The 20644-nt window shown below is 43.9% G+C and overlaps 1 protein-coding gene across 6 annotated transcripts in view; it reads right to left on the bottom strand.

Moving 5' to 3' along the window:
- Per3 (period circadian regulator 3) overlaps nt 1-19478 on the bottom strand; it is a 40920-nt gene extending 21442 nt beyond the window's left edge. For all 6 annotated transcript variants that reach the window (XR_004606832.2, XM_034501923.2, XM_034501925.2 and 3 more), the window contains exons 1-11: nt 19094-19478; nt 18544-18689; nt 17681-17796; nt 16248-16449; nt 13215-13263; nt 8943-9085; nt 7019-7097; nt 4313-4419; nt 3921-4077; nt 1166-1271; nt 121-249 (exon numbers count right to left, since the gene is read on the bottom strand). Coding sequence is in view for 5 of the 6 variants with exons in the window: in XM_034501923.2 (XP_034357814.1) it covers nt 121-249; nt 1166-1271; nt 3921-4077; nt 4313-4419; nt 7019-7097; nt 8943-9085; nt 13215-13263; nt 16248-16449; nt 17681-17796; nt 18544-18689; nt 19094-19218 (1359 nt within the window). In the remaining variant the exon portion in view is untranslated. The remainder of the gene's footprint in view (nt 1-120; nt 250-1165; nt 1272-3920; nt 4078-4312; nt 4420-7018; nt 7098-8942; nt 9086-13214; nt 13264-16247; nt 16450-17680; nt 17797-18543; nt 18690-19093) is intronic.
- Between the last annotated feature and the right edge of the window lie 1166 nt (nt 19479-20644).

Below are 20644 nucleotides of genomic sequence, written 5' to 3'. Positions count from 1 at the left end.
TTTCTAAAGTAAATTGAAATCTGTAAATGACAAACAAATCCTAAGATGTCACCAGGCGCAGGACCACCACTGACATGGTTCAGAGAACAGGACCTGCACAAGGCCACATCTGCCACACACCTGCTCCTGCTGGCCTTCCTCCGCACAGTGTCCATTTGACTCACTCGAAGAGGAGATGCTGATGTGCTGCTCCTGTGAGCCGCTGCTGCCCAGGCTCCCGTAGCCACTGGAAGCACTAGCATGAACTGGCTAGGAGGAAGGGACCGGTTCAGTCACTGCTCTGCACGTGGTAAGGACATCCACCTCAGTTTCTAGTCTGCAATCATCACAAAGCTAAGAGCTTCCTAAACGCTACAGAGGGTATGGAGAGGCTGGTGCTGCTGGCTGCTGGTATAAGACATTCCTCAGAGCTTCCCTGTTCTCGGGGCAGAGCCTAACTTTTCAGTCTAGGTAGGAATTACAGCTTCAGGTTCTTTTAGATCCCATAATATAACTAATTTTTCTAAAATCATAAACAACTTAATAAAAATTAAACATTAGTTCTTTAGAATAGACTGAACATGTGAAATAAGATAGATTTTATAAAACCTTAGACACTTCACGAACCCTAGAGATTTTATAAAAGACAGTTCTGAAAAACGCCAGTCTCACATGCTATGCGACACACAGCTTGCTTACTAACACAACCCTCCCTCGCTGTTCTTTTCTATAGGTAATTTTCCTATTTTTCCCTTATAATGACAAGAGATACTGAGACCAAGCATATCACTCTTCTAATTTTAAAAACCAAATTATTAAAAAAAAAAAAAAAAAAAAAAAAAACCCAAAACACTGAAGCCCAAACTCAGGTGCTGAGTACACTGCTGGTATCTGAAACAGGAAAAGAATTCTCTCATCAAGAGAGCACGGGTCTGTCCTGTGGTGCAGCTCAGTTTGCTGTGTCGAAGTGAGCACAGCCCAAATGTTCTGTGTACCTCACCCAGAATAAGGAAAAAGCTGAATATAACTCAATCCACAGAAGGAGAAAGAAAAGCAATAATGTCTGATATGTGGAGGAAGAGACCCCTCTCCCATGGCGTGTTCTTGCAGAGTGACTTCACTAAGACTGAGCCAGTATGAAGTACACTTGGAGGAGTGACGTCTTTTAAAAAACCTCTCACATTACCTGCAAGAGAAGTTTGTGAATTTGTTCTTGTAATTCTGTTATGTCTTTGTCGTTACTGGCTGCCTTTTTTATTCTGGTGGCAAAAACATCTTCATTTAATGGACTTCTATAAAACACCAAGAGAAACAACAAATCAGGAACAGGAGTCATTTGAAATGGAGACTAAAACGCTTGCCAGGGACCACTTAAAGAATTAGTTGTGTCTTGATGAGACAACTCCTTGACTCTAAATACAGAATATATGGAGTTAAAATTCCCAAAGAAGCAAACTAGATATAACAGCCTGTAACCCACACGGTGCCAGGGATAGAATACAGGGCCCTGTACATGCAGGGAAAACACTTCACATCCAAACCACATCCCCAGCCCTTGGTTTCTGAGACCAAGTCGTGTACCAATAGCCCAAGCTAGCCTCCTAGCTCTGCATCCTGAGAAGTGGGATTGCAGGCGAACACCTGGCACAGCTTAAATTTCTCAACAATACCAATCCTTCCGTAACCGGTTATGGACTATGTACATATTGTCTATTTAGCTACTTCTTTCCTCCCAAGAGCTCCAGAAAGGACTGGCTTCAAATCCAACTGAGTAAACCTCTGTAGGAATCTTAAGACTCTGAAGCTGCCGAGCAGTTACAGCTGGGTTGGAGACAGCTCAGTGGTTAGTACATGCTGTTCTTCCAGAGGACCTGAGTTCGATTCCCACCACCCATGTCAGGTGGCTCAGAACCATCTATATCACCAGCTCCTAGGGGATCTGATGCCTCTGGCCTCCAAGGGTACCTGCACTCAACCGCATGCAGATATACACACCTACACAGGATTTAAAAACTAGTAAGAACAAAACTTAGAAAAATTTACATGGGCATGGTAGCACATGTCTGTAATTCCATTACTCAGGAGGCAGAAGCAGGAGGATCTCTGAGTTTGAGGCCAGCTTAGTCTACACAGGGAGCTCCAGGACAGCCAGGGCTACACGGTGAGACTCTGGTTCAAAAAAATCAAAAATAAGTAAATAAAATGTAAAGCTGCTGAATAGAACAGCCCTGCTATCTGATGAAGACGTTACAGCCCCCCCTAGTAGGGAGGAGGAGGCCTTCCCAATGCTACTTTACATCTCCTTCAGATGTAAAGTATTTCAGAATTTAAAACAGTCTACTGAGGCAGCTCAGTGGGCAAAGCTGTTCCTTGTGCAAGTCTGATGACTGGAGTCTGAGCCCAGAGCCCTGGTGAGAAGACATCCACACAAGATGTCCTCTGATCTCCATGTATGAATGCCATGTTACATGTGTGGTTGTTCCCCTTATACAACCACCTCACCCAATAAATGAAAAAACAAGGGCTGGAGAGATGGCTCAGCAGTTAAGAGCACTGACTGCTCTTCCAGAGGACCTGAGTTCAATTCCCAGCAACCACATGGTGGCTCACAACCATCTGTAATGGGTCTGATGCCCTCTTCTGGTGTGTCTGAAGACAGTGACAGTGTATTCACATACATAAAATAAATAAATAATTTTTAAAAATAAGAAAGAAAAAAACAAAACAAAATTTACTATCTGAATACAGTGAATGCCAACAAATATAATAACAAAGATAAGAAGCTAACATTTATTAGGACCTCCTTCTAAAAACTGTGCTAGCCTTTAGAATATGAAAATAGTGTCATTAAAAAGCCCTAAAGCAGCAGTTCTCAACCTGAGGGTTGCAACCCCTTTGGCAAACCTCTATCACCAAAAATAAATATTCATATTGTGATTCCTAACAGTATCAAAATTACAGTTATGAAGTAGCAATGAATATAAGTATATGGTTGGGATCAGCACAGCATGAGGCCCTGTGGTAAAGGGATTAGGAAGGTTGAGAGCCACTGCCTAACTTGTAATAGGCATTGACCCAACTGCTCAAGTATTATTCATCCAATGGAATTATCCCTTCAATGGGACCCTTTCCAGGTCCGCTGGTTATTAAGGGGAGAGGAGAGAGAGAAAAAGGGAAGTCTAGGTACCAAGGTTCACACCTTTGCTGTGTCATGAAACTACCTCTTGGGACCTTGGCAGAGTGGGTACCAATGAGGAATACTGAGTCAGACACATCACCTCCTAAAGTCTTATGATGTAGGTATTATCCTTGACCTTCAGTGTGAGGCTGGGTGTTGTGGTCCAGTGGAAGACTGCTTGCCCCTCCCCAGGCCAGATGAAAAGAGTAACCAAGAATAGCAAAGCCAGTGGTCCAAGAGTTGGTTCCTTGAACCTCTTGAAGAGGACCTGGGTTTGATTGCCAGCACTCATACAGCTGCTTACCAGAGTTGTAACTCCAGTTCCAGGGGATCCAGTACCTTCTTCTGGCTTCCACAGCCCCAGGCACACATTCATCATACATACATGCAAGCAAAACTCTTATACATATAAAAATAAAATATTAAAACTTTTTTAACTTATTTTTTTCTTATGTGTATGGTGTTTTGCAAGAGTGTTTATCTGGGCACCACCTCCATGGCTGGTGCCTGCATAGGCCAGAAGAGGACGTTGGATCAGACAGAGCTACAGATCTACAGTGCAGCTACAATGCCCTAAAAGCTAAAATACTGTCCCAAGGCTGCAATTATTGTCAGAAGATCACAGAGTGCTAGTAGTGCCATCAAAATAGCAAGAGATCTCCTGAACTCAGGGTCTTTATACCCAGTCAAGTCCATCTTCCCATGACAAGTGACATCTGCCCTACTCACCTCTGTACCCCATGGCAGCAACTGATGAACTTACGTTCGGACTTTATGCCGACCAATAATGAAGGAGACCTTCCGGCTCCAGGGGTTCACAAAGCCAGACCAGCTGGAATCCAGGATGACATAATCTCCATTCTGAGTGCAGAATCTGACAGGTGAGTGTTCAAATGGAGGGTGGCCCACATACTTTAAAACTGTAGAAAGCAACAGGATTAAAACCAAACTCTACACAGATAAGATTGTAAGTGCCCTGCTTCAGTTATTTATTTTGGGTTTTTTTTTTTTTCACTTTAAAATAGGAAACAACTATTTTTAGCAGTTTCAACACATTTCTTATTTGGGTAAAGGCTAAACTCTAATCAGAAATGAACTAAAAAGTTACAATGCATCAGTGGCAAATAACAACTTCCATAAAGGAGCAGGCCCCACCTTTTTGGTGTACGGCAAGCATCAGAGGTCGATCTTCTGGGTGCAAGTATGTTAAGATCGATGTTCCAATCAGATCCTGAGGTAGGTAACCCAGCAAAGGCACTGCTCTGGGGCACAGGCACACAACACAGGAAGCATGTTATACTGGGCAGGTAATCAAGTAGTTTACACACTTAAAACTACCCACACAGGCTAGCAATATAGCTCAGTGGTAGACTATGTGCTTAACATACATAAGGATTCTGTTTCCCACTCTGCACAACAGAACATCAACATCAAACCCCAGCCTCTTTATTAGCTCTGCATAGGAAGAACATTAATGAAAAGACGCCCATTAATGCATTCAAGAAGGCAAATCCCTAAGTGCCTGTTTACGGGGAACAGGCACAAGCTAACTGTGTCCCTGGCCTTCTACCACGTTGCACCAAAACCATCTCATACACTAAGAACAGGCTTACAGGTGCACTGTGAACTCAGGAATCATAAACTCAATATTACCCATAGATCTTTTCAGCACGTTCCTCAAGATTGCTGTGTTCTTCATCATGTTGTTATATGGTAATACAGAAGGTGTTAACGATGAAGTGGGCTATGAATTTATTCAGCATTGGTATACACATTTCTGCATGTATATGAATTTATGCAGCATTGGTGAACCTTGAATATCCCCCAAGAATTAGTACACGGAAAGCCTGGTCCCCAGCCCATGGCAATCTTAGGAGGTGATGAAACCTTTAGGGGGTAAAGCCCAGTGGAAAGAAGTTAGAACACTTGGGTAACCCCTCAGGCCCTGTTTGAGTCAGTATTAGCTGTCAACCTCATCACCTGAACAAAGTCTCAACTGTGTAAATGTCATCATCACATTAGTCTGTAGACATGTCTGGGAGGGACTATCATGACTGACTTAATGTAAGAGACCCAGTCCACAGTGGGCAGTGTCATTCCCTGGGCAGGCGGTCCCAGTCTATGTAAGAAGGCTAGCAAAAAGGCAATGGGCAAGGCACGGAGTGAGCTGGCAGCAGCCTTCCTCTATGGCTCCGACATCCAGGCTTCTGCCCTGACTTCCCACTCCTGCTGTTTCCTGGTACCATGAAGTAAGGAGTTTTATTTCACCATCTGCTCCCCACCGTGATGTCCTATCCTACCAGAGGTCTTAAAGCAATGGAGCCAGCAAGTGATTATGGCCTGAACTGGGTAGTGAATCAACCTTTCTTTCCTCCTTACAAGTTGGCCATTTCCTGTATTTTATCACAGTAACAAAGGCTGATGGACAAAAAAGACGTGATTAATAATCGGATACAATGTAATGTCAAAAATCACACACAGTATCAAAAGGCAAGTACCCTATAGACAACTCACAGAAGTGTGCTCAGGGTAAAGAAGCTTTGTAAGGATGACTGAGACAAACCAGGCTCCACGAACAATGTCTGGGCTTCACTTTACACTACCGCATGGCTCAGTCCAATTTCTTAGATTTTCCAAATTCAATAAATAGAACTCTAAAATAAATTTGTGTACATGGGGGTTGCATATACTACTGTGATAACAATGTCTGCTTTATCCGACAGAAATATTAAAGAACAAGAGTTGGAGAGATGGCTCAGCAGGGGAGAGCACTACAGTTCTCCCAGAGGACCTGAGTTAGATTTCCAGAACCCACATGGTAGCTCACAACCATCATCTGAAGCTCTCTTCTGTCCTCTTAGGAGGTTCTCCACATGTGGTACAGATACACACTCTGACAAAACAGCCAGACACATACATAATTGTTTTTCTAAAAAATACTGAAAGACAGCAATAATAGCATCTGTTCTCACTAAGTGTAAAAAATAACAAAAATCACTTTAAAATTGGCCTTTAAAAGGTAATGTATGTTCAAAATAGAGAAAGATTCTTTAAACAAAGCTAACCTTCTTTGTAAAAACAGCGTATGTTCTCCTCTTTTTTCCTTTACAGACTAATTATAATAGTCAACATGAATTGATTTGAACATTTATCAAATGGAAATACCACTAAAGTAAATGCTAAGACATTTGAGTCTTAGCCAGGCGGTGGTCACGCACGCCTTTAATCCCAGCACTAGGGAGGCAGAGGCAGGTGGATCTCTGAGTTGGAGGCCAGCCTGGTCTACAGAGTGAGTTCCAGGACAGCCAGGAATGCACAGGGACAGCATCTCAGTACCCCCTACCCCTCAAAAAAGATTGAGTCTTGGCCCTAAGGTGAATACAGTCAGATAGTTTTGGTGAACTGGTCCTTGGTTTATGTAAAATAAGAATAATAACACATGCCACCCATGGCTCAAGTAAGATATCATGTAAATTACTTTCAAAAATACAATACGCAATATGTTTACACTAAAAGTCAGCCAACTGGTACAGTGAGAGGCCTTAACAAGGTAAAAGTACTTGCTACCAACCCTGCTGGTGTGAGCTGGATCTGAGACCCAGTGCTAGAAAGGTGACCCCTGATCTCCACATGTGCATGACAAACATCCACATAAACAAACAAACAAATAAAATGTAACTTAAGAATATACTTATTTAAGAGGACTCAGTTTAAGCTGACCATAACCAGCAGGAACCGTGCAGGCGACTGAATGTCTGTCACAGAGTACACAACAGCAAATAAAGCACACCTCAAACCTCTATTAAGTACCTTGGTTTGTCTTCAGAAACAAATTTCTTTTAGACTCAAACAAGTATTTACCTTTCATCTACTTCAAGAAACACACATCCTGGCGTGTGTGTTGTGGTAAAAATTCTTTTATCTATAGGAATTCGAGGAGCTATTAAAAAAAAAGGAGAAAGATTGATTAAGGGTCAGACATCCAATGAATCATCTACCCAGCCAGCTACTTAACATACAGAGAGGGAAAACCATGTGAAACGGCAGACATCTAACTCAGAGGTCTGACTGGTCTGGAGTCAAAGCCACAGTCCAACGAGACATTTCATTCCTAACTTGATTTAAATGAGGTCAATCTACAAAGACTACATTATGGTTAGTTTTACATACAGAAAGCCTGCTGCATTCCAAACAGCTGGCTTCTTTATCCTGAACGCTAACAGTTAGAGCTGGACTGAGGGAAGCACTCAACACACAGTGGTGAGCACTGGAAATGGTGTAGAAGCAACGTGTTCTGTAATAAAACTGGTACCACTAAGTCAGCAAGCTCTGCTCTAAACCTGCATGGGAAATGCAGGCACCAATCTGAGTGTGAACATGGCTTACCTCAGTTACCTGAGCATGACTTCAGCTGCAAGACCCCGTAAGTGAACGTGTCAAAGCCCACAGCTTGGAGGCACATGCATACATGTCGGCTGCTGTGGCTACCTCGCTTCATCCCAGGCCACAGTTACAGTAGTGTTGGGGGTTTTCTTACCATTTAACACAGTGGTTCTCAACCTTCATAACGCTGAGACCCTTTACTACAGCTCCCCACGCTGTGCTGACCCCAGCCATAGTCACTTTCACTGCTACTTCATAGCTAGTTTTGCTACTGTTGCAAATAGTATGTGAATATCTGGCGTGCAGGACATCTGATAAGCAACCCTTGTGAAAGCTTAGCTCAGCTTTTAGAGGGGTCTCGAACCACAGGTTGAGAACCACTGATTTGGCATGTAAAGCTATGGTTTTTATTATTTCTTAAAAATATTTTTATGTGCATAGGTGTTTGTCCTGCATGTATGTATAGGAGGCAGCCAGAACAGATTGTGAGCTACCCTAGAGTTACAGACTGTCGTGAGCTACTATGTCGGTGCTGAGAACTGAACCCATGTCCACTGGAAATGCAGTCAGTGTTCTCAACCACTGAGCTTTTATCTCCTTGTCCCTTTTTTAAAAAATGTAATTAATTGTTTTGATCATTGTGCCCCTGAACTAATTTTCACCATGGTCCTATGTTTTTATGGTGACTTTTGAACAGGGTGGTAATTTGTAGGAAAGCACATATCATGTCTCATAAGAACTAACTGTGATTTTTAAGTATTAAATGGAAGCTGCTGCTATTTACAGGTTTAGAAATGTATTTCTGTTTATTGACTATATATACTGAAATTTCTGGAAGTTTCTAAACACTTCTATAATAGGACATCTCCACCCTCCACCAACTGCTGAGGATCAAACCCAGGGCCCTGTGGTTACACAGCAAGACAAGCACTCTACCACTGTGTTATACCTCCAGCTTTTGGTCAGCCAGGTATTCACTATTTAGGATAGGCTAGCCTTGAACTTGTTATGTAGCTCAGGGCACACATGCCTCAGTCCCTATGTGCTTCCTGGAAAACTCAACCATTCTTGTGGCCTGTTCATCTAATGATTTTAGTGTTACTGTTTCATACATGACAGATATAAACGGCCATAGAGCAGATGACCAACAGAGAAGGGACAAAAGGACTATGTGCCTATCCAAGTGTGAGGTACAGCCCATGAAGCCACACTGTGGCAGGGATAACAGCCTAGGAAGACAAGGTCAGCAAACACCAGCTGCAAGTGCTTCTGGAGCTTATGACCCAGACTGGAAACTGAAGCAGTCTTCTTTCCTGGAACTTCAGAAGCTGCTATCCCTGCACTGCTGTCTGAACACTGCATTTTGTATCTTACTGAGAGCAGGGCATACTTACTGACTTACCTTCGTAACCAGAGTGAATCTTTTCAACCAGTGTTAGACAGCAAGGCTCTGGTTCTGGCTGGGCAGAGCTATGTACATGAACCAAATAGGGGAGGATCCGGAATGGGGAGTAATGCCTCTTCTGCTCTCTGTCTCCACCTCCACTGAAGAGATCAAAGGTGATTAGTGCTCGTCCAGCCGGTTGCACTCAGCCCACTGCAGATAGGCTGGTGAATGCTCCACAGTAATTCCCAAGACAGAAAGACCCAAGTCTAAACCAATTAGAGATGTCTATTTCCCCAAAGGAAAGGTTAGCTGGCAATCTCAGTCCCCCTGGGTAGGTACATACACCCACTCTTCACTGCGTGAGAGGTTTATGGAGGACTGTTTACATCATTGTTGGTCACCCCAAGACTGGCTCATGACCGTGCCCCAAACTCCTAGCTTTTACCCTTCTGCTGTGAGGTACACCAAGCACTATTAAATAGAAAAGGGGTCCCATGTGATCACATGGTCACACCCAACTCTAAGGTACCCCTCTTCCCCCTTTAAAGACCTGACAGTCTTTTCAAAGCTTCTTCAGCTACTTCCTTGACTGTTGCAGGCTCAGCCTGCAGGTAAGTAAGCACTGTCTTACAAAATGCCTAGCTGGGAAAAAAGGGGTGCTAGAACCCAGCTGCCCAACCTGGCCTCTGGAACAGAGCCTGACCCCTTTTTAGTTCTCACCAGTGACAGCTCTGAGGATGAGCAGAAGAAGTGTCTACTCTGTTGCTGGGGGATATGCCACCATCCTGCATAGTCTTCATGTGAGCCCCTTTCCTCTTTGTCTGCAATCCAGCCTCTCTGCTAACATAATCTACATTAGTGACCCCTACTCCCAGGGCCGTCTCAGAGCTCCAGAGCCATGCGTACTGTGGCAGCTCCCTCACCCCATGACCCTGCTTCCTACTTCAGTCACTTGGATAAGGGCCTTGCTCTAACCAAACAAGAGTTTATGCTTTTATCTGTCCAGCTTCCTCCGACTGCTCTAAGGACTCCTTCAGGCCAAGGGTTCTAAGAGTCATTCATAGACATTTGCCCTAGACATTAACTGCTGACCTGTGCCTCTAACTAGAATAGGTTCTCATACAGTCTCAGTGTAGACCTCAGATTAGCCTAGACACAACTAAGCACCTTTCCAAGAAGGTGCTTTTGCTCTGTGCTTCTGGGCCTCCATTATCTGCATCTAAGATTCCTACTTCCATCCCTTACTCCTTTGTGTATCATGCCCCAGTTCTAACCCTTTATTAAATCCTGGAGAAGCATCCAGATGTTTTCTTCCACCACCTCACCAGCCTGACTTTACAACCCACGCCAGGCCAGTCAGTGCTCTGGCTGGTCTGGTCTGTCACAGCATCTCTTTCTCCACACAGCAGCCCACAGTCCTTTCCTACAGAGTGAGTTCCAGAACAGCCAGTGCTATACAGAGAAACCCTGTCTCAGAAAAAAGAAAATAAATGAAACCCCCTAGCTCTGTCAACTGAAAAGTCCAGCAAACACTGGCAGCCCTGCAATAAGGACTGTCCTCTTGCCCAGACTGGGTCTCAGTAGCAATGCCATTTCCCTTCACCTGGAACAGGGGACTCCTGGAGAAATGACGACTCTTGAGTCTGGGGTAAGTCTCTGTTCAGTATGGGACGTCTCATGACTAAAGCAGAAGAGGCTGCCAAAGATCATGAGGCCACTGTTATGGGGCAGGGCATCTACCCTGAAGTGTTCCTACTGGTCAAAGACAGGCAATTTCATCATTATAAAAGTGATTGGTGACTTAGTCTTTAGAAGCACATTCTAAAGTACCAAGGGAGAGAATGTGTGAGATCTGAGATAAAAGCCAACGGGGAAGAACTGGAGGAGGTATACCAGGTCAGCCATGGTTTATAGCTGGCCAATCAGGACATATTGGTTTGTAATACTATTTTCTCTGCTTTTGTTAGGTTAAAAAGAAAAAGGAAAAGGTTTGAAGATAATCAATCTCAACAAAACACCTGTTTCTGAAAGTGCAGTTCCCTGTGGTTTCTTATTCATCTGCCCTTTCCCTCCCCTTCTGTTCCAGCCAGGATCCTTGTTAACCCTTTAGCAGTCAGGTGCAGTCCATCCCAGTGCACTTCTGTGGATCATGTGGACCATGCTTCCTCAGGAACTTCTGCACACTTGCCTGGCTTACTCCCATCTTCCTTGGGTCTCTGGCAGCAGCTGGGATCTCTCAAAGAGGATTTCCTTCATCACTATCATAGTGTGGATGTGCTAGCTGCAGGTGCCATGTACAGAGAGCAAAGCAGGGCTCATGGGAGGTCATGGGAGCACTGCCATCAGCAGTAACACAGTTTCTCCCATCCAAGTACTAACCAGGCCCAAGCCTGCTTAGCTTCTGAGGTCAGATGAGATCTGGTGCATTCAGGGTTGTATGGCCATAGACTAGTAATGCAGTTTCTGTCAGAGTGGGTTAGCTCTGGTGAGAGCTGGCTGTTGTGGTATCTGGCTCCCTCTGCCTTTTTGACCATGCTTGTTTGTCCTTTGTTATGATGCTATTACCAGAACCCAGTCGACTCTGGCTTTATGTTCTCCAACTCACAACTCCAACTGTGAACTCTCCAACTGTGAGCCAAAAGGAATGTCTCTTTTACAATCTACCCACTCCTAGGTATTTATTCTGTTACAACAACAGAAAACAGACAAAATGACTCTGAAAAACAAAACAAAACAAAACAAAACAAAACAGCAATTTCTCCCTTGTCCAGAATTTGTTGCCAGTGGGCACATTTATATTTATGTATTATGTATTTATGTATATTTATGTATTATGTATTGGTTTCCTGCTTACAAAATTTAAGTACAAGGTATAGCAAGACTTTCCGGACCTGTCAGCAGTATAAATAATGACATGAGACTTCTATGTAGTTCATCTTGGGCCTTTTGCTTAGACAATCTTCCAGCTAGCTCACCTAACTTAACTCGACTATCTTACCCACGACCTGCTGTGTGGCTAGCACTACACCTTTCTCTCCTCCACTCTGGTCCATTTGCTCCCTGTGTCCACTCTCTGAATATCCCCATCCCCAACCCCTAGTCCTGTTCTGCTTTTTTCTCCCAATGTCCATCCCTCTCTACTTCCTGCCCTGCTATTGGCCAGCAGCTCTTTATTACAACCAATCAGCAGTGAGACAACATTTGACACAACTCTAGATTGTCTCTAGGCATGGAGGGCAGTCTGACAAAAGCAGGTATGGAAGGACGAGTATTTACAACTTTAAGGTCGCTGATGGGCCATGGAAATGAAAATACCAATACCCTGCCAGCATTTAGCTTCTACCTGTACAGAATTAACAACTAAAAACACAGAGACACACCTTCACATGATGTAAAAAATGGTTATCCTAACACATGGGGACAAAAATATTGCTTTGAATGAAGTATCTGACTAAGGTAGAACCTGAAAGTATTTACTGTAACAAATGCACACCTCACTACCTTTCAGGCATGCGGGCCCCTCCCAGCTGGCGATCCTTCCCTTCCTATGCATTCAAATACCATTAGCTTGATTTTTATGGCATCTCTGGTTATTTGCATTATAAACATTTTTCCTTCTATAAACATCTGGAGTTGTTACTAACTTCAATACTGATATTAAGCAACTGTGACACTTAAAAAATGTTTTTTCTTGCCTAGAATGATGGTACACACCTAGCACTGGGGAGGAAGAGGTAGGTGGATCTCTATAAGTAAGAGTGAGTGCCAAGACTACACAGACAGACCAACTCTCAAAAATAAGTCTTTTTTTTTCTATGAAAGCAACACTATAGTAGTTAAGCTCAGAGGGTGACAACTATCTACAAGAAATCAATTCCTGTTAAAGTGGGGCCAATTTTCTTCTAGCTCACACTATTCTTAAGCCCTGCTATTAAAAATTCCAAAAACTGAGAGGTAGATGTGAGAAAATTTTATAAATCAATTTTAAGTATGACCGAACTGAAAAGCAAAAAGCAAGCAAGCAAAACAGACCCTGAAGCATGATTGTTTTACAGTTTACTTCAAACCACAGGTTCTGATGGCATAGGGCCGGTGATTATCTTTCAGTGGTTTTATTTTTCTTCTAAATTCACAAATTCACATAGCAGCAATCAAGAGGGTTTTGTTGTTGTTGTTGTAGTATGTAAAACAGAATCTAGCTGAATACAAAGGAATCACCATAAAGGCTGAATAGAAATTAGAGAATAAGCCACATTTTGAGCCTCTGTGTCTGTGTTTTTTACTTACCAGATTCTGCAGAAAAAGGGTTTCACTGGTGCACATTCATACTGCGAGGCTAGAAAGAAAGAGAGGTGATCGCTCTGTCCATCCCAGCCAGCTCCTCAGTGAAGCAGTCCTGTACCACCACACTGACCTTCAAGTGCTCCTGAGAGGTATTCTCTCACCTGTAAGTCCAACTGGACTCGCCTTCATTTACCCACATCTTTCCCTCACTCACAGCTAAGCACAAGTGCTATTTCTAACGTCACCATGATGACCTGATGGCAATTATGTTAGGGCCTCCTGCCTGCTGCACTGTAATAGTTGGGGAAACCTGGAGTATTCTCAGGTCTCAGTTCTCTGACCAGTAAATGTGATGGTTTTCCTCCACTTTAGGTCTGACCTTGGGGAATTCCTACAAGCTGTCCTTTAGGTACCATGCATGATCCTTTATGACACTCAGGTACTGCTCAAGTCATCTCTAGAGGGCTAGACCAATACTCAGTGGCCTCATGTTTTCTCTCCCTCAGGCCAGTGGTTTTCACCAGCCTTTCTTAAATATACGGTGACAGCCCAAAGGTAAATAAATTTTAGAGTCAAATGAGGAATCTTGTGCCCAAATGTTTTACTGAAAAGATCTAAACTACTGAACTATGGAAAACTATTAAAACACAAACATCGATATTAACATAACCAGTGAGAATCCCACAGACCCAAAATACTGAGCAGGGCTATGTCCATGAACATCTAAGGATCATACGAAGAAACAAACTGCCTCTCGCTCACACCAGGGACATATTACATCAGGTTTCCAAGTTCACCACAAGCCACTGCAGAACTATGAGCTGGATTCTGTGATCTCAGGGTATACAAGCCCATAAGGTACTCAACAAGCTGGGAAAGTGTGAGCTCTTGCTTCTGGAAATGAGTTCCTAAGAACCATCAGATCCTCCTGAGAGGTCTTTACAACCGACATTAAGTGGAAGCATGTTCTAAGACATGAGCTAACAGACTGCAGAATAAACAGCATCCTGTGTCCTCTTAGGTTCTCGAAGCTCACAGGAGGAGACTGAAGCAGGTGAGCAGTGGGTTACGGCCTAGAATGGGCGTAGAGCTTATTAACTGTTCTTGATTGAAGCTTGAACCTGAGATGGACACAGCAGAAGCACAATATCCGAGGTAAACCTCATGCATATGGTGTCTGCATGACAGAGATGATCATTTCAGCATATATTAAAGTTTTAAATGGGATGAAGATATCATAGCAATGACTAACCAGCAAAGAGCAAAAAGGCTGAAAACACAAGCACTGTAGAAGAAAAAACAAAACAAAACAAAACAAAAACAAAAACAGACGGCAAACATGTCTAGCATCCCAGCACGGAGAACAGTTCCTGGCCCATGTTATCATGGAATGCTCTTAGAATGGGTGATTAATGAAAGCCAAAAACCAAACACAGACAACTGAAGGTTGAGAATGTGCATTTAGGAAAGGAAGATAAACAATACCAGGATTTTTAAGATGGGAAAGGAGATAGTAAGTACAGTTAGACAAACATAGAGACACTTGACTGGGCTGAGGACTAAAACCCAGAAAAGTAGCAGCTGAGCGATCACAAAGCAGCAGTCTGTTTATCAAGAATGTAAGCATTCTCCATACCTCTAATCCCTGAACTTAAACATGACTGGAGATGGCAAATCTGGTGCTACACGTTTTTTTTTTTGGGGGGGGGGGGGAAGTAGCTCAGTATGTGGATGACAATGGCCTTTAAGTCCCATCCTGCCTCATCCTCCAGAGTGGGGGGATGAGATGCTGTGCTCACCTGTTTTCTACTTTTAACACAATAACAGGAATGCTTCTTAGGAGAGCTAGGGAGAAGACGTAATGGTAAAGACACTGGCTGTTCTTCTAGAGGGCCCAGATTCAATCCCCTGCACCCAAATGTTAACAACCATCTTTAACTCTAGTTCTAGGGGGTACCTAATGCTCTTTTATGGCTTCCATGGGCACTGAAACCCATGTGGTGTACAGACATTTAAGCAGGCAAAACACCCATACATACACACAAAAAAATCTTTGAAAGCAGTTAAAGTGATGCTAGGATGTAGTTCAGTCAGCAGAATGCTTGCCTAGCCTCATGAAACCCTAGGTTCGATCCTCAGCACTGCTGATGGTGGCTTGGTGGTATGTGCCTGTCATCCCATCACTTGGGAGGTAGAGGCAGGAAGATCAGTTTAAGGCCATTTTGGCTATAAGGCAAGTTTGAGGGTAGCTTGGGTTACAACCAACAAACAATAGAAAAAAGAAAGTAAGATCAAAGAAAAGGCCAATTCAAAGAAAAGGCCGATGCACATGGTGTATACTGAGCTCTTTAAGAGATGGTTCATAAAGAATGTAAGGTGTAATGAGTGGCTTTAAAAAAGGAAATCATGCGGACAGAATACCACAGAGATAACTGTGGCCATGCAGATCTGTTCAAGTAAACAAGCAATTCATGACCAACCAAGTTATGAGAGCCATGAACTTTTAGGGGCCAGAAAAAGTGAATTGGAGCTCTCAGAATCTCACCTATAAAATCACATCTATTAGACAAAGACACCATGGAGTCAAACAGAGAAAGTATGTCCTAATTCAGAGGGAAGAGAGCCTGTACCAATCAAAGCTATTTTTCATATGAAGTATGTGAAATCACACTAAGTAAAAAGAAATGCATTGATCTGTTACGTTACTAAGCGATAAAAATACCATTTCTTTTAAAAAAAGAAAAAGAAAGCCTGTAGTTGTGAGACACGTCTTGAATTCCACACTCAGGCAGAGATGGGCAGATCCCAGAGTTTGAGGCCAGCCTGGTCTACAAAGCAAGTTCCAGGACAGCCTTGGCTTCACAGAAAACCTTGTCTCAAACAAAACAAAAACAAAGAAATTAAATAAATAACTATATAAACTAAATAAAAAATGACATGGGCTGTATGTTGAAAATAACATGTTAATGTCTGTCCTATTTCTATGAGAACCACCGGATCTTGGGCCAGACACTCAACCTAACACTGGTCCCATACCTTTTTGTGTCCAGTTGTTCCAGAAAGGAAGCTGAGTTGGAGCAGTGTGTGCGTAGAACACCCTTACATCTCGAGGGGCAAGCAAGTCGACAAAGTGCAAGCTCTTGAGGAAACCTTTCTTAGAATTCAGGATCAGAGCAGCCTGCTCAGAAATGTGCACTAACCTTCCAGACAGAAACGAAAACACTGCCACAAAGGTGTCCTAGGGAAATATTTGAAACAGACACTGAGGAACTTACAAACAATGCCTCTGTAAAGTCAGATTCTTCTGGATCTCTACCCACACACACAACACGCACACACTCACCCCTTGTAAAGGAAAAAAGCTTCCTAGTTTTCTCCAGCATGCTTCTTAACAACTATTATAAAAACTGTACTATGCTTCCTGAAAGTCTAATTCTATGCCAAAAAGCCCACAGCAGCTTCCAAGCAGACTAAATATATACAGTGCACACACTTTTCTCTTCTGCAAACTGCTCTCCACCAGGAGGGACTGTCTTCTTGTCAGCAATGCAGATTCTGTGCTTAAAGACCAAGCTCAAGATTTCCTTCTCCACAAAGCTGTCCTTGACAGACCTCATTACATAAGAATTGCATCTCAGATCTGTTTTATTAGCTGCTAACTTCATTTATAGCCAGCCATTGTGCTTGCTAGCACAGACCTGTTTCCCTGTGTAGACTTACTGTGAAGATTTTAGAGGCTGAATGTTGTCTTAAACCTTGCCGTTTAAATGCCTAGCACATCACTGTGCATGTTAGCAGAATAAGCTCTATTATGTAACACTACACAGCTCCTGTTGTAAAACTATAAAAATCGTTAAGTTATGATGATGCCGGAGTCCAAACACCAAACGAAGGAGTCTCCACCATCAACACAATATGGGACTTACTCTGTCAACAAGAAGAGATTAAAAATAGAAATATAGCACTAGAGTTTTCTTCTAAAATTTCACTACAAAAATGACATCTCAACTCACCTGTACTACAAAATCCAGTTGTTACAACGTGAGGAAGTAGGTATTGGAACTAAGAATGATATAAATAGAAAGTAACAATTTGGAGATTAGAATAAGATGCAGGAAACACTCTGCCACATTCTGCTTGCTGCTTTTTTTCTTTTTCTTTGAGAGAACAGGGGATGCTAAGGGGAGGAGATTACCTGCCAGCTAAGTACAGGAAACTACGATACAGTACAAGGCGCCATGTCTACCTTTAGACAGGATCGCTGGTGTGGGCACACTACACAGGACCTCTGTAGAACTAACTTACTTTCTTTCTTTCTTTTTTTCTTTCTTTCTTTCTTTCTTTCTTTCTTTCTTTCTTTCTTTTTTTTAAACCTCAGCAAGTGAAGCTTCCAGTGACTATTTTAACACTCAGAGAAGGGCCTTAGGAAAAGTCACCCAGTGGAGATAGCAAAACTCAGGAAGTCTTACTGTGTTCTTGGAAGTATGTTCAGAAGCCAGAGAGGTCAGCTCCTCAAGACTGTATACAGTCACATCTGCCTGACGTGCTCCATGTGGACTGAGACTCTGGAAAAATTCACTGTTTGCTAAGAAACACAGGGAGATAAACAGTCTGGTGACAACGGTATCTTTAGGAAGTCATTAGTTAGCACTATAAAGTTGTCGTATTTCCTTAGATAAGGATACCTTAAGTGAGTTTCCCTCAAAATCAGGTGATTTGTATTTGTTTGCATCAAGAATATGGTTAGTTACACGAACTTAAGACTGTGAGTTTTATGAATCCTGTCTGTTCTAGGTTACAAGGAGCAAGACTCATTTAATGTTCTAAAGCTAGTTAATAAAATCAAAGTCCAGATACACATACTTTTTTTTTTTTAATGGAGGAAAACACTAGAATTCACAAATTGCCTATTTATCATAGGCTGAGCAAAGCTGTTTATGCTAGGGGAAGGAAAAACATTTGTTCTTTGACTTAGTCAAGTTTTTATATACTGTAACTACATTTCTAAAGCGTGTGCATGACAGAAAAAAATATACATGCATTTGCTCTTGTAACCTCCATGGAAGGCAATGCTCCTTGAAAGTCTTCTGAGTTTTACTTAAACTGCGTAACTCTTAACTCTTGCAACAGATAGGCACATTATTGCAGTTACTAAACTCTCAGACAAATAACATTTTCCTGGCTTTTAACTTGGAAAGCCTAAAGCACTACTTACATCAGCTTTAGACTTGCTTGTCTTGGCTACAAATAGAGCTCGCGCCCCTGGAGACTGGAGTCCCACTGTACATGAGTACTGGGCCCAGAGCCACCCTATTCGCTGCAACCCATTTACCTTGCACACTATGTACACAGCGCAGGGCATAGTTAAGGGCATCTAGGGTGCTGGGTTTAGTGTGTCTCTCGGCTGGGAAATACTTTTTCATTTCTTGGACAACCATAATAAGTTCTTCAGACATTCTGTTTCGGTCTTCGTGTTCACTGAGTAGAAAAACAAACAAACAAGAAACGGTAACGGTGGACACTCAAGGAATACCTGATTTTTCGGCATGTTTGGGTCCCTCAATTAGCCCAGGTCACAGGCTTAATGCCCTTTCTCTTCCAGGTAGGGTACATTTTACACTTTCATTCTCTTTTCAGTCCTAACCCTGTCAGATTTCCGAACCACTTTCCTTTCTTTCTGCACTCTGGTACTTTTACTTTAGTAACAGTCCCCCTCCCATCAATCCTCACTGAACTATCTGAAAGTTCCCTTTCAGGTCGCCTCCCGCTACCCCGCCCCCGCCGGGTCAAAAATACAATTAAAAAGTTGTAAATCCTGCGTTCCCCGCTCCAGGGAAGGAAAATGAAACACAGAGGGTGATGGGGAGGCTTCCTAGCGTCACCTGTGGCTGCTGTCCACGCAAGTGCCCTGCAGAGGACCCTCCTGGCCAGGCGCCCCCTGGAGCCCCGGTCCCCTAGTCTGGGGACAGTCGCCACCGGGCAGTGCCGGGTCTCCACAGGGATCCATCCCGCCTGGCAGCCCTCAGCCTGCTTCTCTCAGTTTGCAGCTAGCAACCAAAACCGGCTTGTTTTGGTCCCTGCCATCGCCTTCGGGAAAGACTGGTCTTTCCCGACACCTCAGAGCGCAACGTCCGGGGTGAACTGGCGGAAGGCAGGGGCAGCAGCGCCCGGCCGTGAGGACTCGCAGGAGTCCCGCCAGCCGAGCACTCGCCGCCGCCCGCCGCCCCGCAGAGCCTCGCCCACCCGCGGGAGGCAGAGTCTCGAGGCGGGCCGCGTGCCGAGATGCCGCCGGCCCCGCCCCACTGCGCGCCAGGAACCTGGCCCCGCCCCGTCACCGCGCGATTGGTCGTTGTTACCGGCTACGCCAGCTCCTATTGGTCAGGGGGCGGGGTCCAGGTCGGCACCGTGGGAGTTACATAACCGAGGGCGGGTGGGCGGGTGCAAAGGCTCCGGAGTACCTTACATAACGCGCGGGTCGGGCGAGGGCGGCTCTCGACCAATCCCGGCCAAGCAGGAGTGGCCTGGAGGACGATAGGGCCGGGCCGCGCAAGTCTACTGCTGGGCTTCCCGGAGGCGGGGCCTTAGGGCTGTCAATCACGGGAGGGCGGGGTCTGCGCAGCCCACCGGTGAGTGGAACTGGTGGTACTTCTGGGTCCGCAGACCTCTGGGGTTCCCATTGTTTTAATCTTTCCTAAACTTGCTGCTTTCTCCCACCCACCAAAATCGGTGAGTGAACCCAGGTAGAATCCAACCGTATTTTCAGAAATACAAGTTTAATGGTACAAGGTAACTTCCTTGGCTGCCCTCAAGTTACAGGTTCATTTGGCAACAGGAGGAAGATAATGTAAATGACGCTCCACTGCGTTTTCGAGAAAACAGCCGGGATGCTCCTTTTACATAACTATCTCTACTCTTCAGAAATGAATGGAACAGGGCAGAGCTCCTGCCTTCTGCTGCCTGGGTACATCAAGAATACACTCGATAGTGGGTGGAGAGATGACACAGCGCTTGAAAGCTGAGCACCTACTGCTCTTCATTGGATGGTTCTCAGGCACCTTCTATCGGGTGTCTCACAAAGTGCTTATAATTCCAGTTTTAGGAGATCCAATGCCCTCATCGATTGAGACACTTGCACAGTGCGCATGCACTAGCCAGACATAACACATAATGTAAAAAAAAAAAAAAAAATACACTCAGTATTTGTTGGATGAATGAAAGTGTTCAGATCAAAGGAGAAGGGGAAAATGCCAGACGGCAGGTATCCACATTTCATATTTGACAAATGACCAATTTTTTAAAAAGTCGCCACACTGGATCACTCTACTCCCGAGCTCTTCTTCAAGAAACATCCATTGTACAACCATTGAGTGCACATGTGAGCAAGGAATATTGTACTGAGGTAGGACCAAATTCTCTCATACTCAACATACAAC

The sequence above is a fragment of the Arvicanthis niloticus genome, chromosome 5 (genome assembly GCF_011762505.2).
Source record: "Arvicanthis niloticus isolate mArvNil1 chromosome 5, mArvNil1.pat.X, whole genome shotgun sequence".
Taxonomy (NCBI): domain Eukaryota; kingdom Metazoa; phylum Chordata; class Mammalia; order Rodentia; family Muridae; genus Arvicanthis; species Arvicanthis niloticus.
This window is presented reverse-complemented; position numbering and strand designations above follow the sequence as displayed.